The sequence below is a fragment of the Elgaria multicarinata genome, chromosome 1 (genome assembly GCF_023053635.1).
Source record: "Elgaria multicarinata webbii isolate HBS135686 ecotype San Diego chromosome 1, rElgMul1.1.pri, whole genome shotgun sequence".
NCBI classification, from domain to species: domain Eukaryota; kingdom Metazoa; phylum Chordata; class Lepidosauria; order Squamata; family Anguidae; genus Elgaria; species Elgaria multicarinata.
Window position 1 is genome coordinate 97,683,517 of NC_086171.1, and position 25,047 is coordinate 97,708,563.

General features: G+C 42.2%; 1 protein-coding gene across 1 annotated transcript in view; it reads left to right on the plus strand.

Annotated features, from left to right (window-relative positions):
• Positions 1-18,261: 18,261 nt before the first annotated feature.
• Positions 18,262-25,047, plus strand: part of NUF2 (NUF2 component of NDC80 kinetochore complex) — a 50,042-nt gene continuing 43,256 nt past the window's right edge. Inside the window, exon 1 of the mRNA XM_063133277.1 lies at positions 18,262-18,385. Within this exon, the coding sequence (XP_062989347.1) occupies positions 18,263-18,385 (123 nt within the window). The 5' untranslated portion in view covers position 18,262. The remainder of the gene's footprint in view (positions 18,386-25,047) is intronic.

The window sequence follows — 25,047 nt, forward strand, 5'->3', positions numbered from 1 at the left end:
CCATCCTGTTCTTTGTTGGGGGCGTGTGTGTCTAAGGGAGGTCTCGCTAACAAAAGAGGAGGGCGGGGTGGTTCTCCGCTCAACCGTGAAGTGGGAGGGGGAGAGGCCCCAGTTAACTCTAGGTTCTTCCACCAGAGTAAGCATGACCAGGGGTACATTTTCACCTTAAAAGAAATGTGCCTTAAAAGAAATGGATCCGCCGCGGAGCGGAACGGAGGCAGATCGACCAGAAGCAGAGCGGACCCAATCCAAAAGTTGCAGATCAGGATCCAGAGCGGATTGGGGGGTCCGTGCACAGCCCTACTTTAAATGTAAAAGGAGTCAGAAACCCAATTAAAAGGTCTAGGTTGAAAAGAGTTATTAAAGAGCAAAATCCTTCAGTTCTCATGTTGCAAGAACTCACAAGGCTTCTCAAAAAGATGTAATTATTCCTGGAAGAGAAATGGGAAAGGAAATTTGTAGCCCCAGGTACTGGGAAAGCCTGAGGGGTAACAATTTTATTACACTGTGATTTAGCATTTGAGCTAAAAAAGATTCAAAAAGACCCGAAGAGCAGATTTATTTTTCTAGGCCTATTAGTTCAAGACCAAATAATAACATTTGCTTCAATATATGCACCTAACGAAGGCCAGATATGTTTCGTAATCAAAGTGCTTAAAAAACTTTGGAAGTTTGCTTCAGGTAGTACAATTCTGGGAGGGGGGGGACTAATTGGAATCTACAAGGAATGAACCCTAATGATTCCTCAGGAAAATACATTAAAAGCAATCAATCAATCACTTTATTACGGTCCAAGACCAGCACAACATTAATTCAGCAACAACAACCATACATAGTACAGATCCTTAGTTCCCATCTCCCAGATATTTAACAGTCCTCTGAGGTTAATAGGTTATGACGTGTCCTCATAGCCAAGTGGCAGAATTTAGCAACCTTATAGGTAACTGAGGGGTTTCTATCGGCAAGGAGGAACTTGGTATAAAATTCATCGGTGTTACCTGGAAAGTCCTGTAGTAGAGGATGGATTAAGCCTGACCGGGCCTCTGAGTAGAACGAGCAGTATAAAAGCAATGAGAGGATGTCTCTATCTCACCTGAATCACATGGGCATAACCTTTGGGAGACTGGAATTCCTTGATATCTGTCTTCTGTGAACTTGGAAGGGAGAGCATTATAGCGAGCCCTAGTAAACGCCCACTTGTATTTATATGTAAGGGAGCTCAGATAGGCCGCAGGGCCACCGCCCTGTATATCTTGAGAACGGTAAATATATAGGATTTGGCTTAGATCGTTCTGCAGTTCAATATGCCAAATACGCTGCTTAACAAGGTCTTTGGCTTTTTCTAAGCCTATGGCTAGTAGATGTTCTGTAGAGAGCCCATAGGTGCATAATTTCTCTTTGATAATGTTCCACCATTTCATCTGATAATTGTCTTGTAAAATTAGGGGAAGCAGCCCCGCTGGGGTCAGCTTAAGTCTAAGCCAGGTAAATATAGTAATTTGCCACACATTAGCTTCAATTCTAATTAATCCACTCTCCTTTCGTAATGTCACATTGGAGACACTTCTTGGTGTCAGAAAGAATGACCTTAAGAAGCCCGATTGTATTTTCTCATATATGGCTAAGTTGGAAAATGGTCCCAATTGTGCTCCATACAAGAGCTGTGCTCTCGATTTTGCCACAAACAGTTTAATTGCAGCTAGAATAAAATTTCCTCCTTGTGTACAAAAGAACCTCAGAATGGTTGCTGAACTTTTCTTGGCAAGTGAGGAGATATAATTGATCTGTGCCGTTTTCCTTCTAGATGCTTGGAAAACGACACCTAGATATTTAAAACAAGAGACTTGTTCTATCTCATTGTTATCTATATACCATCTGTGTATCTTTTTGCTATTGGCAAACATCATAATCTTTGATTTAGAGTAATTGATTTGTAATCAGTCCTCCTTACAATGTAGGGCAAGGGCCTTTAGGGCTCTTCTAAGGCCTATCTGAGACAAGGAGAGAATGACTGCATCGTCTGCATACAGCAGCATGGGTAGTCTCTTAGTTGCTATTTTTGGGGCATGTATATCTAAAGCTTGGAGCCGTTGGATCAAGGAGTTTATATATATGTTAAACAGATGTGGGGCCAGAACGCGTCCTTGCTTGACCCCCTATTTGCTGTAATTGGGTTGGAGAGCTGACCTTCTCTGTTAAATCATACTCTAAGGCTTGTGTTACTATACAATTTAGCCATCAACCGTAGTAAGCGTTTATCAATTGTGGTGTTTTTAAGTTTTTCCCATAAATTGGATCTTGGCCCTCAGATACACAGGGAGCACACGAGAGCAGCCAAAATGTTTCAAGTTTTTCAGGACAATGGACTAAAAGATGGATGGGCAGTTGAATCCATTAGACCATAGTTACACCTTTTACTCATGACCTCATGGTAGCTTTTTCAGGCTCAACACTATTTCAGGTTACAGACCATATCTATAAAGTCTGCTATCACTTCCAAAGTAACATGGACTTGGATATTCAACCCCCCATTACTCACTACTAGCTCGAGCTCTAAAAATATACAGATAGGATTGGAAAATTACTTTAAAGACAATGCAGATCCTGCTATCAGCGCCTCTCTTCATTGGGAAGCTATGAAAGCTGTAGTAAGGGGAATATGTATAAAGAAAAGCTGTATAATGAAAAAGCAACATAAAGAGGGAATAGAAAATTTGAAAGCTGAAACAGATGAATTAACAAAGCAATATAGAACAACTGGTTCAATCGACACTAGAAAAAAATGGATACAAAAAGATCTGAACTTAACCTATTGAATTTAAACTATTTATTTATTTATTTATTTATTTATTACATTTTTATACCGCCCAATAGCCAAAGCTCTCTGGGTGGTTCACAAAAATTAAAACCATTAAGAACATAATAAAACATCCAACAATCTAAAAACCCAAATACAAAATACAATATAAAAAGCAGAACCAGGATAAAATCACACAGCAGAAATTGATATAGGATTAAAATACAGAATTAAAACAGCAAAGTTTAAATTTAGGTGTTAAAATACTGAGAAAATAAAAAGGTCTTCAGCTGGCGATGAAGAGAATACAGTGTAGGCGCCATGCGGACCTCTCTGGAGAGCTCGTTCCACAGCCGGGGTGTCACAGCGGAGAAAGCCCTCCTCCTAGTAGCCACCTGCCTCACTTCATTTGGCAGGGGCTCACGGAGAAGGGCCCCTGTGGATGATCTTAATATCCAGGCAGGTACATATGGGAGGAGGCATTCCTTCAAATAACCTGACCCCAAGCTGTTTAGGGCTTTGTATGTTAGTACCAGCACTTTGAATCGGGCTCGGACCTGGACTGGCAGCCAATGAAGTTGTAAAAGGATTGGTGTAATGTGATCTCACCGGCCAGTCCCTGTTAGTAAACGGGCTGCCCTGTTTTGTACCAGCTGAAGTTTCCGGACTGTTTTCAAAGGCAGCCCCACATATAACGCATTGCAGTAATCCAAACGAGAGGTTTCCAGAGCATGGATAACTGTAGCTAGGCTATCTCTGTCCAGATAAGGGCATAGTTGGTATATCAGCCTAAGCTGATAAAAGGTGCTCTTTGCCACTGAGTTCACCTATGCCTCAAGTGACAGTTCTGGATTCAACAAAACTATGATGTCACTGCTGTTTCTTAAACAAGGACACTATGAATTTGATGGACGTGAGTCTAAGCTATTGGCCAATAGATTAAAAAAAAGAGGGGGAAAATATGATCAGAGCGATTCAGGAAGACCAGGGCCAGAGACATTTAGTTTCAAGTTCGATAGCTAATGTATTTTCAAATTACTTTGAGAACATATAAAAGGATCAACAAGTTTATCTGGAAGAAATAGAGGCTTATCAAGCTGCTGCAAAGGTCAATGAATTACCAGAGGAAATTTCAAAGGTCCTTGATGCACCTATTTCTTCAGAGGAAGTGGAAACAGTGATTAAAAACCTGAAAAGTTATGTCTCCCGGTATAGACGGATTCACAGGAGAATTTTATAAACATTTCCATACTGCTCTTATTCCACACCTGGTCGCAGTTTATAATGACGTTTTGGAGGGAGTTTGTCTTCCTGAGACTTGGACACAATCCAGGATAGTTCTATTGAAGCCCCCAAAACTCCCTTAACATGGATTCTTATAGACCAATTTCACTTTTGAATAGTGATGATAAAATCTTTACAGCAGTACTTGCTAATAGGCTAAAAGTACATATTAATAGTATTATTAATCTGGATTAATTTGGTTTCATTCCACAACGATATATTGCAGAACCGGTAAGATAGGCTTTTAGTATAATAAACTTTTGTAGAGAATTTTGTAGACAACCATTAGCACTTATGGGATTAGATTTGTACAAAGCATTTGGTTGTGTTAATTGGAACTTTTTACTAAAAGCTTTAGATAAGTTTTGATTTGGCCCTAAATTTATAAATGCGCTATGAGCGATTTATTCTCCGACAAAAGTGCAGGTTCACATTAATAAGTTAGATTCACTAGAGTGACCATATGAAAAGGAGGACAGGGCTCCTGTATCTTTGTTGTACTGAAAAGGGAATTTCTGTTGAGTTATGGCTTTATAAGCTGTTTAGTTATTGCACAGACTGGGCTTTCTGGCACATAACCTTTTGTGTTAAGTTTTTGTCTGGGCCCTTACAGAAACTAGCAGAGATTACAGCGGTTCTCAGCCAAGTCAGCAAAGACATGAATTAAGACAGAGATTTGTATAGGTTAAAATAAACCTTTTTACTGGCAAATAAATATATAATTTAGTTATGGCAATACAGATACAAATACTTACAAACGGTCAGTCAATACAGCTCACATGAGGGACATGGAAGTTATGCCTTCTACTTGCACATGAAAATACATTTACTTTTATAGACAACCTGTACAATGATGCAACTCCTTGCAACCCTTAATTGAAGACAGTTAAACAATTATTCAATTATGACACTCAATGTCCAGGTGTAGAGTTGACCTTTAAGTTTCTGCTGAGTCTTCTGTTCCTCCAGATCCTCAGCAATTAACAAATCAATGGAAAACATAACCAGGATCCATTCCAGGATCCAACAATTTCTGCAGGTGTCATTTGTATATATGGGGAACCTGGTGAAATTTCCTCTTCATCACAACAGTTAAATCGTGCCCTGCCCTCTTTTAAATCTGGTCACTCTAGTATAGCTACTGCAGCTTTAACTGTTGTGATGAAGAGGGAATTTCACCAGGTTCTCCATGTAAACAAATGACATCTGCTGAAATTCCCTTTTCTGTGCAACTGTTAAAGATACAAGAGCCCTGTCCTCCTTTTCATATGGTCACCCTAGATTCATGGACCTTTGAAGTACAGAGTGGTACTACGCAGGGATGTCCAATTTCTCCTTTATTATTTGTAATGGTAGTTGAGTTCCTAGCTAACTCATTAAGAGGAAATGACTTGATTGATGGAATAAAGAAGGTTGGTGGATCCAAACATCTTATCAGTCTCTATGTGGATAACATGCTCTTAATGTTTGTACTACAAGTGGAACTGAATAAATTTGAACAAGTCTCGGGGCTAAGGGTCAATTGGGACAAATTGGATTTAATGTGCTTAAATATACCTCCAAATTTTCAACTTAAGATATCGAAAGAGCTTAGCATTCCCCTAACAAACAAACAGTTCAGATATCTAGATGTATATCTGACTAAGAATCCGAGTAAGGCACTGGGAGCTAATTATGGAGCTGTTTGGAAGAAAATTCTAATAGATCTTAAAGGATGTTCTAAACTAAAACTATCCTTAACTAGTCACATTGCATCAGTCAAAATGTCAATATTACCTAAGCTGTCATATCTGTCTCTAATCAAATAATTCATGGCAGAGGAAAGTGGGATTCTTTATATTTAAGAGCAGTCATCACAGAACTATTAAGGTACATCAGTATAGGCCTATCACAGAGGGGGGTATTCCATTATTTAAAACATATTATGACACATACCAACACCGACATCTGACATCTTTTCTTTTAAAAGATGGCCATCCGCATTGGGCACAGATAGAGACACTTCTTTTAGATACAGAATCTTCTGAAAGCATCCCATTTATAAAATGACTATTACGACAAGTGGCTAAGAGCCCAATACCTACTTTTATAGGACCATTTAATTTCTGTAGACGTTGGTTGAATAAGTTAATGCCAAATCTTTCTCCATTACTCCAATTATACAGTCATCCAGAATTTATGAGCAATGCAAGGCAAATTAGGGTAGAAACATTCAAGAGAGAAGGGCTGTATAGAATGCAGGATTTTTGTCAGGATAATGCTCCTCTCTCTAGGTATTTGTGGAGAAGGCATCTGAAGGCCTTCAACATTACATGGTTGGAGTGGTACCAGGTGGGCACATTCATACAACTACATGTTAAAGAATGTGCCACGCATCCTCTTACACAGTTCAAACTTCTAATTAAGTCCACTACAAGCACTAATATAGGTTTGGTGTCTCAACTATACTCCATCCTTCTTAATTTAGAGAAGGGCGGTTCTGAAGGCCTAAAGAAAATATGGGAGATAGACTGGTCTATCAAGGTAGAGGGCACAGTTTGGTCAAATTTGCTAAGCAAATTTCCATTCAAATCAGTTTCAGTGTCAACAAAGGAAACTATGTTTAAAATTCTGCAAAAATGGTATTTAACTCCAGTAAGGGTGGCAAGATTTAATAAATTTAATTCGCAATACTGTTGGAGGGGATGTGGAGAGGTAGGTTTTTTTCAGCATATGTTGTGGCATTGTGCTAAAATAAAAGTTTTTTGAGACTCAATTTTTAAAGAAATTGAAAAGATAACAGGGCAAAAAGTTATTAAATTACCAGAATTAGCATTGTTAGGATTATTTCAGGAGGAGAATGAAAAAGTTGATTTTAAACAGTTAATAGGATTTCTTTTGGTTGCTGCCAGACTGGTTAGAGTCAGATATTGGAAAGATTTGGCTGGCACCACGCTAACAAATTCGTACAGTAAGGCTTGGCATGTAGCCTTAATGGAGAAACTGACAAATAATTTGAGATTAGTAAGAGGAACAAGATGCAAAGATACATTTAATAAGGATTGGTATTGTTTCATGGTATACACAGCCTCGTCACAATGGGAGAATAACATTCCAAAAGAATTCAAATCCTTTTAGCTGACATACTGAAAGGTATCTCATTTGTGATGAGTTAACTTATTCTTTTTATTTTTTTGACTTACAAAGAAAAGAAAATGCAAGAAATATACATATATGCATATATTGTAACAGATAATTTTGTATTAAATAGTATTTTTGATTTCATATGAGGGGAGGAGGGGAGGGATAAATAAATATGATTGTACGTATTTTTATTTCTATTTCTGTTTATTATTTCTGTATATTATAAAATAAATAAATAAATAAAACTTATTTTTAAAAAGTAGGTGTGATGGAGGTCTTAGTTTGTTTCCTGTTGTATACATAGCCTTTTATTGAATAGCAGGGAGTCTTTAATTCCATTTTGGCAAGATTTGGCCAATATTTGCATGGTAAAGAAACTTGCAATAGGGTCTTCCATGTCTTTCAAATTCCTATATCATAACAGTCCTGAAGTGGCATGGGGAAAAGGTCACAGAATTTACTTGCAAGTAAACCAGAACTGGGTTGGCTGGCCTACATGTTAATATAACAGTTAATACAACAGTGACACCTTGTGGCTGTAGCAATTCAAATCTAACATTTTTTTTTTTAATATTGCACCCAATTCACAACTACAGATTGTACTAATCATGTTAGAAAAATAATTCTGCCTGTAAAACTCAAATATGTAACGCTCTTGAAATGTTACCTGTATAGTTTGCTTGTAACCTAGTCAACAAGGGTGATTCTGTATTCTTGGTACACTGGATGGTCGCTATGCAAAACTAATGAGCTCATTACAGTCGGATCAAACAGCAGAGTTAACAATGCTGACAGATAAAACAGAGTAAGCCATGCCAGTCCATAATGAAAACTCCAAAATCCTAGGTTAGGCAATACTTTCATTAGGACCAACCAAATATGCACAAAATTGTAGGCAAGCTTTTGATCTCCCGATCTCTTAGTCAGACAAGGTGTAACAAAAGTTGTAGCGTGGTGGTGGTGGTGAAGGTGAAGGCTGCGTTGATACTGAAATTGTCAGAGTCTTAAGATGGAAGACAGACTTAAGAGCCACAGACTTCAATGTATTTGACCCTACTAGGTTTGAAGTCACATCCTAGGACCATTGGGACAAATATATACAAAATGGCTAATTCCCCCATTTTTGAAAATACAAAATCTAATATTTACGGAATTGCCTCCAATCTTAATCAAAACACATAGGCTCCTTGGTATGCTGAAAACAAGAAAGTAAAGAGAAGCATAGCAGTGTTTAATTAGCAAAGTTAGAAATTAATTTTGGGTTTACACTTAGCTTGTTCTATGTCTAGCTTGAAACCTGGGGTTGACTTGATGAAGGATTTGCCCCGCAGTAGCGGCAGGCCATCTACATGATGTAGCTGCCATTGTGAAGCCATCCAGGGGCAAACCTCAGGAACGCCGCTGCAAAAAAGTTGGGCACTTACCCTGACTTTTTTGGCAGTGGAGGCTTGTCACAGCCCATGGCACCCCCTGATTTGTCGCCATGGGCTGGACAGGGAAGCCCTGCGCCCCATGGAAAATAATAAACAAAAAATGGGGGGGGGGGGGGAGGAGAGGAACAGGCCTCACGCCTCTTTAAAGAAAATTAAATGGGGGGAAGGGAGGAATGGGGCCCGTTCCTCCCCCCTTTTTAATTATTATAAAAATAATAAGAATTATTTTTAATAATTATAATAATAAGAAGATAAAAGATAATAAAAATAAAAAGGGGGTAGGAATGGGCAGCCAGAGGGAGGTCAGAGGGAAGAGATGTGGTTCGGGCACTCGGAGTCCCTCTCCTCATCCTCCTGGCTGCCTCGTTCCAGCCCCCTCAGAGCCACGGGGAAAGTTCGCACTTGCGTTCCTTCCTGTGCAGATGCCAAAACGCCGCCATCAAGGCAGGGGCCTGCATGACACCCACAATTTTGTGCTTATTTGGCTGATCCTTAAAATCCATTGCCTAGCCATGGATTTTGGAACACTGACACTCCCACAACAGCACTAGAAACTCCCTTCTCCCCCCAATCCTGCTGACTACTGCTAATGCCCACACATTAACCATGTATAGAAAGGCACAAATCAATACACAGCTATGGCTGAGTGACTCTATGGTCTTTCCATATGGAGGGCTGCTAGTTTTACCAATGAAAAGTCATTGTGCAGCTATTCTCTGTCTTTCCCACCCCCTCTTAATGGGTTATCTGTGATAAGAGAAAAGATGAAATAAGCAGTGGAAAATCCCATAATCTTAACAAATACTAATGCACCCCACATCAGCCATGTGCGAATGTGACTGGTCCATGTACAGCAATGGGAAAGCATTGTAGCACACCCAGCAGGAAACTGATAGCTGACATACTCCAGGCATCTTTGGAGATGGGTACTTGAATTCCTAACAAGGAAGAATACTTGACTACTCTACCAGGGTCACCAGATTAATCTCCAGCAATCCTATCAGTCAAATTGGTTTGGAAGAGTGTATTTTTGCAATCACAGACCAAGGGGTTGGGAGGGTACCTTGAATGGTCAGACTAACCCCAGTCCTATAACAGTAGATCTGTAATCCAGAACTGAGCTTCCAGATTCAGTTTGGAAGCCACCTGCCCCCCAACACATTTCAGGGTGGAAGTGAGAGCTCTTCATAGAAAACCATGGAGAAAGTCAGGATTTACAGCATAACTGTGATGGGGGAGAACATGCATCTCTAACACCACCACCATGCCACAAAAGATAGCAGCCAGGCGTTATTTCACATGGATATTTTTTTAAAAAAAGTTAAGTACAATGTATCTGCAAGCAGGTAAATGAAGCACAAAGCTTCTGCAGGCAATTGCACCCTAAGAACATAAGAACTTAAGAAGCGCCATGCAGGATCAGGCCAAGGGTCCATCTAGTCCAGCACTCTGGTCACACAGTGGCCAACCAGCCATCGGCCAGGGACCAACAAGGCAGGACATGGTGCAACAGCACCCTCCCACCCATGTTCCCCTGCAACTGGTGCACACAGGCTTACTGCCTCGAATACTGGAGATAGCACACAACCATCAAGGCTAGTAGCCATTGATAGCCTTCGCCTCTATGAATATATCCAACCCCCTTTTGAAGCCATCCAAATTGGTGGCCATCACATCTTGTGGTAGTGAGCTCCATAATTTAACTATGCACTGCGTGAAGAAGTACTTCCTCTTATTTGTCCTGATCTCCCACCAATCAGCTTCATGGGATGACCTCGGGTTCTAGTATTTTGAGAGAGGGAGAAAAATGTCTCCCTATCCACATTCTCCATACCATGCATAATTTTGTACACCTCTATAATGTCTCCCCTTAGCCTCCTTTTTTTCCAAGCTAAACAATCTCAGTTGATGTAACCTTCCCTAGATTTGGGTTGGAAGATATTTCGCTGCCCAGGTATTTTGTTGCCTAAGTCAAAGAACAAGGTGTCCCCTCCCAATCCAAGTACAAAAGCCGACTGTACTGGCAGTTGAATCTTTCTTCAACAGTGACAATTGGACAGTGTCCTCCACTGCATCTGAAGGCAACAACCTAGTTTAGGAGGTGCAAGGTATTCTGTGTGGCACACAGCTCTCTCCTCCAACACTTTGATGCCTCCTCCTAGTATATGTTGCTTGAGGTAATTGCCTCACTTTGCCTAATAGTAGGGCTGACCCTGTTGAGCAGACAATTTATGTAGATTGATCGTTGCTACAACCTGAGGGGTATTTGGGGCTGCAAGCAAAACCAGCCGCAGCATCACCTCCAGCCTGCAATATTAGTAAAGTGCATTACTGGGTTGTTGTACCTCTATAGCAGCCTTCCCCATAATATAGGGATATACAAATAACAGCAGAGCTTTATTTTTAATGTTCAAAAGCTGAAACAGCAACACACATTTTTTCACAATAAGAACTAAATTAGAAGAGTAGCAACCTAGCTACCATTTGTCTCATTCAGATGCACAAAGAAGTTCTATACCGAATCCAGAAAAATATTACGACATATGTTATAAAATCCTTTAAAAAATATCTATACCTGTTTCACGACCACACATATTAGGGTGCAATCCTACGCACGTTTAGACAGAAAACTGTTCTACAGCCCCCAGCATCCCATCCCGCTGGCTGCGGCATTCTGGGAATTGTAGGACTTTCCCCAACTGCTCGGACGTGCGTATGTTGTTTGCTGGGGAGGAAAAAGGTCTTGATGATAATAGATAAAGGACGGTTAGCGTAACTCTTGTATAATGACTATTATCTTGATTTGTTTTTCCTTCCATGTGCTGTCATTTTGTTTATGCTGCTGTAATTAGAAAGCTTTTCAATAACATGTTAAAAATAAATAAAACGAGCATCGATTCCTGCTTGCTTTGCGACCTGGTCATGCTTCTGGGTGAGCGCGCTACTTCCCGCTCTCTACCCCGTTGGAATTCTGTATTTGCACGTCGCTTTCTGTGTTTCGACCCCCACGGCCGCCGCCCCCCCCCCCATCACGCGAGGGGGGAAGCGTTGCGCACCGCCGCCCTCCAGCCCTTTCCTCACGCCACAGCAGCCCGCACGGGCGGCAGCTGCGCGGCATAAACGCAAGGCCACGGGCCCGGGGGAAAGGAGCTTCACGCCCCTTTGGAAACCAGAATCCCGCCGCCCCCGCCTGACCCCTCGCAACGCAGATTCGCCCGGCGCAGCGGCTGCACTTCAGCCCAGCAGCCGACAGCCCCGCCCAGCCCTTCGGCGCGACGTCACTTTACGTGCCGGAGGGGGCGGAGCTCCCGCCAAATTTTAACCGCTCGTTCCGGTGCCTGTGCAGGCGCCCGTCAGCTGCGGTAGGAGGCGGCGCGGATCCCGGCACCCCCCCCCGACCAGAGGTGAGCGGATGGGGGCCCGCTGTCGCCACCCCACCGGGGGTGCCTGAGGGGAGGGGCTGGCTTGCAGGGACTCTGGGCAGCGCCAGGGGCGCCCTCGTGGGGGCGGGGAGAGCGGGAGAAAGCGGCGCAGCTCTCAGCTCTCGGAGGGGCGCAGAGGACGGAGGCGAGGCGCCTTCAGGAGCGGGGCAGGACGGGGGGGGGCAGCCTGCGTCATGGCCCTGCTTGTGAGGCTGCTGGATGGGGGCGTCGTCCGCCTCTTGTTAGCAGGGCTGGCGCCAGGCTATTTTGCGCCCTAGGCAAGGTGAGCTACTTTCACCCCACCCACCCAAAAAATGCCAACTTTGATTTTTAAGAACATATCTTTCCTGGAAAAATAAGCACAAAACTTGAAACTGTAAAATTTATTTTAAAGTGCAAGAAATACGTCATGCCAATTATAGCAAACAAATTGGAAAGGAACATCTATGGGTCTAAAATGCATTTAATAGGAATATCGCCTCCAAATCATCCCCCCCAGCTCACACACACTCAGCATCACTCACTCCAAACAAACACAAGCATTCACTCAAAGGCCCCCTGCATGCACCCTGCATGCACCCCGTTCACCCATACATTCTCTCTCTCTCTCTCTCTCTCTCCCGGGTGTGTTCCGGAAGTCCGAACGTGGAACCGTCCCACCCCCACTCCAGCATCCCTGGCTTCACTTCAGCTGGCACGGGGCGCCATCTTGCCTGCCCAGGCCCAGCTGAATCCTCAGGCCAGGCCGGCTCAAAGCCAACGCGCGTGAGTGCTGCGTCCCATGCCCCTCTTAGCTTGGCGCTCTAAGCAGCCGCCTGAGTGGCCTCTATGGTAGCACCGGCCCTTCTGGTTAGGGGCAAAGTGTGGGCTAGATGGACCTCTTAGTCTGATCAATCCATAAGGCAGGTGTCCTTCTCGTGGGCGGTGGGGGGAGAGGTTGGACCATCATGGGCCTTGGGAAGGGCGTCCCTCCGAGGACCCACAGGATTTGGAGGCACGGGGCTCTGGCTAACGAGGTAGGGTGGTAAGTAGATATTTATGTGCAAAGTCTTAATATTTCTTACAGCTATCCCCTCTTCTGGTTTTTCCCCCAGCCAAATGGTTCCTGGCAGCCTTACCAGCTTGCCCTTGGGTTTGGTTGTGCTTCTGCTGAACGCCAGGTCAGTCCAAAATAAAACGTCCCTCATCCATGATCTGATTTTGGATGAGGGGGCTGACCTGGCATGTATCACGGAGACCTGGGTGGGTGAACTGGGAGGGGTTACTCTCACCCAGCTTTGCCCTCCTGGGTATTCGGTGCAGCACCAGCACCAACTTGAGGGCCGGGGAGGGGGGGTTGCCATGATCTATAGGAATACAATCTCCCTCTCTAGGCTTCCTGTTCAGTCGAGTACTAGTCTGGAGTGTTTGTACTGTGTGTTGGGTACTCAAGACAGATTAGGGATTCTGCTGGTGTACCGTCCACCCCGCTGCCCAACAGTCTCCCTGCCTGAGCTGACGGAGGTTGTCTCGGATCTGGTGTTGAGAACCCCCAGGATGATGGTTCTGGGGGATCTCAACTTCCATGCTGAGGCTCCTGTATCCGGGGCAGCTCAGGACTTCATGGCCGCCATGACAGCCATGGGGCTGTCTCAACATGTCATCGGCCCAACACATGCAAAGGGACACACACTTGACTTGATTTTCTCAACTGGGCAGGAGGATGGGGATCTGAAAGTGGGGGAATTAACATCTACCCCCTTGTCATGGTCAGATCACTTCCTATTGAGGTTTAGACTTTCAGCAGCCTTTCCCCTCTGCAAGGGTGGGGGGCCTATTAAAATGGTCCGCCCCCGGAGGCTAATGGACTCCGATGGATTCCAGAGGGCTCTGGGGGATTTTCCTGCTGATATGGCCAGTGCTCCTGTCGAAGCCCAGGTCGCTCTGTGGAATGCAGAGATGACTCGGGCAGCTGACATGATCGCGCCCAAGCGCCCTCTCCCTCTGAGCAGAGCCCGGTCAGCTCCTTGGTATACACCTGAGCTGAGGGCAATGAAGCAAGAGGGGAGACGGCTAGAACGCAGGTGGAGGAAAACTCGTGCTGAGTCTGATCGAACACGGGCTAGAGCTCACTATCGAGCCTATTCTGTGGCAGTGAGGGTGGCAAAGAGACACTTCTTTTCCACCAGCATTGCATCTTCTCAGTGTCGTCTGGCGGAGCTTTTCCGTTTGGTTCGTGGCCTGTTACACTCTGGGCCAGGGCGAGAGATGGTGGAACCCTCGGTAGCACGCTGCGACAAGTTTGCATGGCACTTTGAAGATAAAGTCGCTCAGATTCGTCATGAATTGGACACCACACTTAACGCAGCTCCACTAGTAGAGGTGTTCGGAGCGCCGTCCGGTTCAGTTTTATTGGATGAGTTTCAGTTATTGAGGCCCGAGGATGTGGACAAGGTGCTTGGCCAAGTCCGGTCGACCACCTGTGTGCTTGACCCTTGCCCCTCTTGGCTCATTACATCAAATAAGGAGGGGATCGCCGGCTGGGTCCAGGAGGTTGTAAATGCCTCCTTGAGAGAGGGAGTGGTGCCAGCCTCTTTAAAAGAGGCGGCAATTAGACCACTCCTGAAGAAGCCTAACCTGGACCCGGAGGATGTTAACAACTACAGGCCGGTGGCTAATATCCCTTTCCTGGGCAAGTTGCTTGAGCGGGTGGTTGCAGGACAACTCCAGGCACTCTTTAATGAAAAGGATTATCTAGATCCATTTCAATCGGGTTTCAGGCCTGGTTTTGGAACGGAAACTGCCTTGGTCGCTCTGTGGGATGACCTCTGTCGGGAGAGAGACAGGGGGAGTGTGACCCTGTTGGTTCTCCTAGACCTCTCAGCGGCCTTCGATACCATCGACCATGGTATCCTTCTGGATAGGTTGTCTGAGCTGGGAGTTGGAGGTACTGCGTTGCAGTGGTTCCGCTCCTACTTGGATGGCCAATTCCAGAAGGTGGTGCTGGGGGATTATTGCTCTGTGCTGTGGCACTTAAGCCATGGGGTTCCACAGGGCTCTATTTTATCCCCTATGCTGTTTAACATATACATGAAGCCGCTGGGGGAGGTTATCCGGAGATGTGGACTGAGGTGTCATCAATATGCGGATGATACCCAGCTCTACATTTCCTTATCATCAAACCCAGGTGAGGCAGTGGCTGTTCTGAACCAGTGCCTGGGCACGGTAATGGACTGGATGAGGGCTAATAAACTGAAACTCAATCCAGACAAGACGGAGGTACTGTTAGCAGGTGGTTCTTCTGTCCGGCGAGGTGGTGTTTGCCCTGTCCTGGACGGGGTTGCACTCCCCCTAAAGGATCGGGTCCGTAGTTTGGGGGTGCTCTTGGATCCAGAACTGTCACTTGAGGCACAGGTGAACTCAGTGGCAAAGAGCACCTTTTATCAGCTCAGGTTGATATACCAGCTGCGCCCTTATCTGGACAGAGATAGCTTAGCTACAGTTATCCATGCTCTGATAACCTCTCGTTTGGATTACTGCAATGCGTTATACGTGGGGCTGCCTTTGAAAACGGTCTGGAAACTTCAACTGGTGCAAAACAGGGCAGCACGCTTACTAACAGGGACTGGCCGACGAGACCACATTACGCCAGTCCTTTTCCAGCTTCATTGGCTGCCAGTCCAGGTCCGAGCCTGATTCAAAGTGCTGGTATTAACATTTAAAGCCCTAAACGGCTTGGGGCCAGGTTATCTGAAGGAACGCCTCCTCCTATATGTACCTGCCCGGACCCTAAGGTCATCCTCAGGGGTCCTTCTCCACGAGCCCCTGCCAAAGGAAGTGAGGCAGGTGGCTACCAGGAGGAGGGCCTTCTCTGCTGTGGCACCCCGGCTGTGGAATAAGCTCCCTAAGGAGGTTCGCTTGGCACCTACATTATATGCTTTTAGATGCCAGGTGAAGACCTTTTTATTCTCCCAACATTTTAACAATCTATAAATTTTAAATAACATGGTTTTAAATTTGTAATTTTGCATTGCTGCTGTTTTTATCTGGTTGAGCTTTTATATTGTATTTTATATTATGGTTTTATACTGTTGTTTTATACTTTGAATGGTTTTAATTTTTGTGAACCGCCCAGAGAGCTCTGGCTATTGGGCGGTATAGAAATGTAATAAATAAATAAATTAATAAGTCAAAACGTGTTTCCCCCCCCCCTTTTTTCTGAGCAAAAACGGCAGCTACAACTCTAGGACTAGTGCACTTCGATTCTGCCTGACATATACAAGAGACGTTGACATATTTTAAAATGAGCAGTTATGAATGTTATCAACATTGGAAAGTCTACTAGGAGGAGGGCCTTCTCCACTGTGGCACCCCAGCTGTCGAACGAGCTCCCCAGAGAGGTCCGCCTGGCACCTACACTGTACTCTTTTCGTTGCCAGCGGAAGACCTTTTTATTCTCTCAGTATTTTAACACCTAAATTTAAACTTAAATTTAAATTTTACTGTTCTAACTCTGTATTTTAATCTTATATCAATTTTTGCTGTGTTGTTTTATCCTGGTTGTGCTTTTTATACTGTATTTTGTATTTGTGGTTTTAACCTGTTGGTTGTTTTATTATGGTTTTAATTTTTGTGAACCTGCCAGAGATGTTCGGCTATTGGGCGGTATAAAAATGTAATAAATAAATAAATAAATAAAATAAAATAAATAAATTTTCATAAGGACTGCAACCTTAGGGCAGCGTGGTGCAGTCTGTGGCAAATTTTAAATTGTGGTTAACCGTTTCATTTGACAATCTCTAGTGTCTGTGTTTGTGAATAGATTTTTGTCTGTCTTTATTACTACCGTATTTCTTCGATTCTAGGACGCACCCCATTTTTAGAGATGTTTATTTGGGAAAAAAGGGCATCTTAGAATCAAAGAAATACTTCCCTCACCGCCCAGCCAACCTCCTCCCCCCCTCCGCGCTTTCTTCTAATGGTTGTGTCCTTCCCCCCCCCCCCCGTGAGAGAAGAAACTGCCGTTTGCGCGGGAAGAAGGGGGGGGCGTTGAAACCAAGAGTAAACTTAACTCTCCAGTCCCGCTCTTTACTTGTCTGTGCACCAGGGGACGACGACACGCGAGTTACGAATAAATTTGCCTAACAAAAAAACAGGCGCTTACCCGACCAGCTCCTCGCTCGCATGGCTCGAGGCTGCTGCAGGAGCTTCCTCTTTTCCTCTTACTGTATTGCTTCCATTCTAAGACGCAGTCCATTTTTAGAGCTGTTTATTTAGGGAAAAAAGTGCGTCTTAGAATCGAAGAAATACGGTAACATTACGAACAGCAATTTTGGCAGTCACCTCCTTTTTTTCTCTAAAAATATAAACAATATGTAGGGAAAGTATCTACTGTTGAGTTATTATGTCTTCAAATATTTACTGGCAATGTCCGAACGTGGCATGGTGGCTTAAACCACCCTGAGAACTTTTTTTTTAATTGTTGAAGAAAGAAAATAAATAAAACCCTCAGCCAAAAACAAAAGTAAAGTAAGCCTCCCCCCTCCACTCTGAGGATACGGCTTATATATTATATGTTAACACAGGTGCTTTGCAAAGCAAGAAGGGGCGGGGGAAATATCATCACTGCAGGAGCATAGATGCATTATGCTACAACGGCTGCTGGGAGTGGGTGGCAGGACGAAGGGGGAAATAAACTATGGCTAGCCAGCGAGTGCCTGATCATCTGTCAGCAGCAGCATGGCTCAGTGAGTGATTAACACTTGTTTTCAGAGTGGCTTATAAACATGCGAACCGGCCCGTTGTCTTACTGTGAAATGTTAAAACTGGCTACCCTGAATCAGGGCTTACAGCAGCAGTGATGTAATATAACGATATTATTATCTCTGAGTTTGTTCATTGTCAAAGGTGCATTGCGGTGTCATATGATTTTCTCCTTACCCTATTGGTGTTTTGGTTAGGGCAATTTATAACAGTATTCTGCTCTAAATAACCCCTCAACTTTGTTTTGAAGCCAGTTATGTGGCTGCTTTCTTTATAGAATTATATATCGTAATGTATAAAGAATTTTGTATTTTCTACAGTAGATAAATGACTGGGCTGCTTGATTAATGTGTTCCCATTACGGCCACATGGATGCATTACAGATGTAGGAAAATGTATGATATGAAGTGATCCTTTGCTTTGACTCAAATCACATACTCAGTATTTTGGTTTTTTACAGGATGGCTAACTGTACCTTTCCGAGATACAGTGACAGTGACATCATTGTACATATCCGCAACTCTGTGCTTACTGGAAGTGAGGCCAAAAACTTTTCCAAAAGTGACTTATTTCCAAATGTTAAGGTAAAAGAGTTTGTTCATTTGGTAGAAGTGAAATTCAGTGTGCTCTGCCTTCAGTCTTACAATTTTAAAGACCTGACAATCTGACATTGATCTTCATTTTTCAGTTGCTTGTTCAAGCTTGAGTACTAAAATTTCCTTGCTCGATACAGAGTATTTATATTGCATATTATTTTGGCCCCAAACTTGGTAATCTTTAACTTACTGTATGAATCTATTGTATAATGTGTACTTTAGCGATTGAATAGCAGTAGCCCAAATAGAAGGCTTAAATGCAGTTTCTACTATCAGTGGAATTAAGAGGAAACTGCACTGTAATTCCCCCAGTCCTCAGCCAATTTCCTTAAAGACAGGCAGAAATCTACCCAAATCTGTAACAGCTGCTATATGTTCTATAAATTTTAATCCACTGAAACTTTGTCCACAAATTACTCACAGTTTGAATGGGACATTCCAACAATGTGTGTTTTCTGTAAATGCTGTCCAATGTGAGATTTCTTTAATGTTTCTGGGTGTACATCTGCTAATACCTGTTTCCTTATCCTCAACTTCTGACCTCTCCAAATTTTCTATAAAATCGCATCTTTAATCCTAAAAATAATACAAATATCCAGAGGGTAACTGTCAGTGATGGTGGGTGGAAATTTTTCCAGAGCTTTATTTTTTTCTGGAAAAAAATCCATTTCCTGTTTATTAGTAACCATGAATACATGCTAATTTCAAATACAACCATAGGCAAGCCTGGCAATTTTAAAGCTGTGACATATATTTTCAGGTGATTATCCCTAGTGAATATGTGGAAGAATATATGTATGTCATTGAAATACATAGAGGCTGCATTTGGACAATACAATAGTCAATGGTGGGTTGATTATCGAGGGGGTACTCCCCACATGACATGATTATAATCAACTGTGGTGTGGATTAAGGCCAGTGTGGATTAAGGCCAGTGTTGAGTTGACTATTAGTAAGCTATGTGTTTAATTGACACATCCCCACCCTCTCTCTCCCCTCCATCCTCCCGTTGGTGTCCCATCAGCCATTGCAAGTTCTGCTAGCTGGACTAGAGCGGCAGCTTACGTTTTGCTCGTTCTTGACAGGGGACCCTGTAGTCACCAAAAATAACCAGCTGTATGACGAAATAGTCAACAGTGCCCGACACACAACACAATAACCAACTGTTGTTCAAATAATCAGTTCTGCACTGCGTTAGTTATTTGCCTTCGTTATTTCGGCGAATAACCAATCACGGTGTGAAAAAGTCCTGACAGATGATACAATAACCAACTGTTGATCGTTTAACCCACCATTGACTGCTTAACCCACCGTTGACTATTAATATTGTGTCCTCTGAACCCAGTCATATATTTCAGTTTGAAATGGAACTAAAAAGTGGCACCTTAAAGGCTAAGAAATTTATCCTGGTGTGTTTGTGGGCTATAGTTTACTTCATCAGATTCATTAAGTATTTAGAGTTTTAGGTATAAATTGAATTTCCTTCTGAGCTCATGTTTACTATTCTTTCCCTATCTTCTACACGTACTGAATAAAAACCTGAAACACCTTGCATCTGATGCAGTCCAAAAAGCTTATACTAGAAGAATAAGTTTTTTAGTTTCTAAGGAGCCACAGGACTCAATGGGCAGTATCCAACACCGCCCGTGTGTCAGTAGCACCTACTGCAGCAGAATGAGCACAGTTGCAGTGGCAGTATTAGATACTGCCTTTTGTTTGTGTTTGCTACATTTGGTTATATGCCAATATAAACTAATAATTCCTGTCTTGCAATCCTAATGCAGACCTAGTTTTTTTTTCAAAAGTCCCCCCAAGAAACCCTCCCTTCTATTTCTTCCTGTAAAACTCTTAATTTTTCTTTAGTCTTCTACTTTCAAAATCAGTTACTGCAGTTCTAACTTATTCTATTCATCCATCTGTGTGTGCTTTTCTATGCACATCTCCTGAACTTCCACTTTATGTTTTACTTTAATTCCTCTTGGATTAGTAATTCTTTCAATCCATACACCAGACTAAGCAGGCATCTTAGTTGTTGCTTAATTAAACAACTAGGTTTATACTATAACTACAAGTATTTTCATAAAACTGGTTAAAACACATACAAACTGAGCTATTAATTTAATCTAGAGTAATATGTTATATTTACCAGTATCTCAATTGTTCGGAATGATAGGATATGTAGGAACATCTGAAGCTGCCTTATACTGAGTCAGACTGTTGATCCATCTACCTCAGTATTGGCAACACTGGCTGGTAGAAGCTTTCCAGGGTTTTTGGCAGGGTTCTTTCCTTGCCTTACCTGGAGAAGCCAGAGATCAAAACTGGGGCCTTCTCTATCACACAGAGCTATGGCCCCATCCCTTATAATCTCTATGTATAAAGTGAAAAGTATGTGTGTGTCACCTATGTCCAGAAATGTTTACCCACTTCCAGATGAGTTAGAAACTTGAAATTTGGCATGTTGGCTGTACAATGTACCAGAAAATTTGGCTGTACAATGTACCAGAAAAATCTAAAAACATGAATTTTGGGGTTTTAAGTATTTTTAAAGAATTTAATAAAAACCTAAGTTTACATGTACAACTCCCAGCATGCCTTGGGCGGAACTCCCAGTATGCCTTGGGTGGGAGGCCAGAGTTACTGGCCTTTGGCAGCCATTGTGATTCCTACGGTCATTCTCAAGCAGTCAACCCAATTCTACATAAAAGGAAACAATCCCCATAAATGGGCTGCATCCATTTTCGGTGCCTCCTCCCACCTACCATGTGTGGTTTTAAAATCGTAACTAGATACAACAGCATGTCTTTGAGAGGCTGAACTCTGGACATACTCAAAGGTACCCTGTCCTGATATTGCTATTTTCTCAGAAACTGAGGGAAGCACACACACAGCCTTCACCCTTGAGGGAGGGAGGAAAGGGAAGCCTGACCCTTCAGTACAGGCTCCTGATGGAGCACTTGGTGGGCAAGAAGTGCAAGCTGGGGCAGTCCTGGCAGGACTTGGCTGGAGCTGGGCATGTCCACTGACAGCCGCTTACTTCACCTCGTTTGCAATACTACTCCTCAATCCTCTATAGAAGGGCAGAATCAGCAATGAGAGGAGGGAATTGCCTTTCAGAGAACATGGACACCTGCAGGCCACCAAAGGCATTCTGGGATCTGTAGGTTTTTTTTATTATTATTATTATTTTTTTTTTATTAGTTTCACATCTTAAAATACAACAACATAATACTAATTAAACACATAAATCAAAACATAAATTGCTTATAATTCTACATTTATAATTATCAATTTTTACCTAATCACATAACATAACATAAGTGCTCCCCTCCACCCTTCGGGATCTATTCCTGCTTCCAAAATCTCATTGTTTCTTCTGGTGGTGGTTTTCCACCCACCTTAGAGAATACATATTCTAGGAACTGTTTCCAAATTCCCTCAAATTCATTTACATTTGTTATACCTTTTCTTAACCTTATATTGCACGTCAATTTATCATTAATAGCTATATCCCATATTTCCTTATACCACTCTTCAATATGATAGTCTCCCTGAACCTTCCAGTTCCTAGATATGATTAACCTTACTGCTTTCAACAAATTTGTTATCAATTCTTTAGTCTCTTTATTACACTTTAAGTTACCATATAATGATAGTAATGCCACTGTAGGTGTCTCTTCAATCTATTCCCACAATTTTTTTTATCTCAATAAACACCATTTTCCACAATTTTTGCACAAATTCGCATTCCCACCACATATGCAAATACGTTCCTTTCCCTCCACATCCTCTCTAACAATTTGCTGAGTTCGTCTTATTTATTCTATTTAATCTCACCGGGGTCAGATACCACCTCCATACAATTTTGTAATAATTTTCTTTTATTCTCACAGACATATTTCTCAACACTCTTTGTCTCCATATTCCCTCCCAACTCTGCTGCCCTATCTGCACCCTCAAATCGGTTTCCCAAACCATCTTCCCCATTTTTCCTAACTCTCCCTTTTCAACCAATATTCTATATATTTCACTTGTTAAACCTTTTATCCTTTTATTTTCTCCTTTCTCAATTTCTTTCTTTGAAATCAACTCTTCAAATTTCGTCATTTTACTACACTCTCCATTATCTCTTACCCATTTTTTCATCCATTGCTCCAATTGCCGATAATTTAACCAAGTTAGGTTCTCCCCCTTAAACACCTCTTCTAATTTCCCACCAGTATTCGCCTCTCTCAACCAATCTTTTAACCTCATTATTTTTTTCTCTATTAAAATTTTACTCAATCTCTCTTTTAAGTTCCCAGGAAAATTCCTTAACATTATCACAGGTGTTAATGGAGATATACTCGAAAATAACCCCTTTTTATATAATCGCCAAATTTCCCAATGGTTTTTCAAGAGAAGGTTTTCAATTTCTTCCCCCCTCTTTTTACTACACTCTCTAAAAAATAAATTTTCCAATTGCCATTCTTTATCCTTTCTTACCCCATCCTCCAACCAACCTAATTCCCCTACTCCTACAATACCTTCTACTATATGTCTTAACCTATTGGCTGTATAATATGCCTTTATATTGGGGATTCCCAATCCTCCTTTCTTCTGTGCTAGGTACCACCACTTTTTATTTATTCTCGCTTTCCTACCTCCATTACAATAATTATTTATAATATTCTGCCAACTTTTTATTTCTTTTTCGGATATTCTTATTGGTAACATTCTAAATACAAAATTAAGCTTTGATACTATTTTCATTTTTACTAAAGCTATTCTCCCAAACCACGATAAATTTAACCTTTTATATTTTTATATTTTATCTGTAACATCTTTTTTCAACTTATATAAATTCTCCTTTTCTAAATCCTCTAAATTTTTGGTAATTTTAATTCCCAAGTATTTAATCTGTTCTTTAACTCTCATTTTCTCTTCCTTACCTTCCCAATCTTTCACTTCTTTTTTTGTATAGTTAAATGTCACCATTTCTGATTTTAACCAATTTATTCTTAATCCCGTAACTTCTTCAAACTCTTTCAAATGTTGTTTAATTCTTTCCATTATCTTAATGGTTAACAACGTGTCATCTGCAAACATATGTAGTTTTACTTCCTTTTTCAAACCTACTCCTTCTATGATCCCGTCCTCTCTTATCGCATTTGCCAACAGTTCCATAACCAGTACAAATAGGACCAGCGAGAGTGGGCATCCTTGCCTAGTTCCTCTGGCCAGTTGTATCTTTTCTGTAATCCCATCATTTATTACAATTGAAGCTGTGTTTTGAGAGTATAATTGTTCTATTATACCTTTAAATCTATCTCCAAATCCCATTCTTGTTATTACCCTCTTTAGTGCTTGTCAGCTCACACAATCAAATGCCTTAAATATATCCAACGCTATTATTCCCGCTTTTATCTTTAATTTCTTTACCTCCTGCGTCATATTTATAACTCTTCCAACTAAATTATGCATTTGTCTTCCTGCAACAAAACAACACTGATCCTCTCCAATATAATTCCCTATGAAGGTATTCATCCTCCTTGCCAAAATAGATGAGAAAATTTTGCATCCTGATTTATTAAAGAGATAGGTCTATAAGAATAGGGGTTGTCAAATCCTTATCTGATTTTGGAATTAAGATAATTAATGATTGATCCCATGATGGATCAATCTCTCAGTCCTAACTCAGCCCCCACTTTTCTGACCTCTCACTAACTGTCTTTATTCTCCTTCTAACTGACTTTCTCCAACTGCCACCATTCCATTCTAGCCTCCGCTATCAGTCATTCCTCCATTCACTCTTCTGTTTCAATAGTAAAGTCAGACTTTTACATAAAAATCATGAACTTTATTCAGTAAGTCTTGCATCTGTCTTGGAATGTTGTGGTTTAGTTTAACAGAAAAAAACTCAGCATAAAAATTCTCGTCAAGTTAAAAGGCCTTGGAATTTTTATTTTTTTTAATATGCAATCACTAGACAAGCCTGTCTGGGGGGGAAATCTATAAGAGTGCTACAACTAAGAAGACCCACTCTCCTACCACATCTGAGACAGTGTTTAAAGATAACACATTATTATGCCTACAACTCCCAGCATGCCTTGGGCGGGAGGGAAGACTGATCGGGCTTTGGTGGCCATCATCTGGAAGTAGCTCACCATCCTGGGCCTAAAGGGAGAGTGCCTGGGCTGGCTGCCTCAGTTACTAGGCACCATCAGGAACAGAAGGGAAGGAGGTCATAGCTCTGGGACCATCGCAAACGGCAATAACCAAGCTAACCATGAGTCAGCCAGCCAGCTCCCTCAAGGGCACCGATTACACAGTGTAGTGTGGACTGGCTCAGCCAGACTTCACTTCCCATGAGCTTCAGCAGCAGGACTCCTATTGGGCAAGTCAGGCACTGCAGCAAAAGGCATGCTGGGAGTTGTTTTTGTTTTCTGTAGGGACAAGGAAAAGCATGGCGGCAGCTTCAAGGTGGTCCTGGCCATGCATTGAGGGTGAAAGAGAGGGGTGGGGAGAAACTAATTTAATTTGTTTAAAGGTAAACTCACAGGCCTAGCCTACTACTTTAAAATGATTACCTCACAGACATATATCGTAGGGGTCCCAAGCAACACTGGGTAGAAACTTGAAATTTGGCACGCTGAAAGTTTGGCTGTACA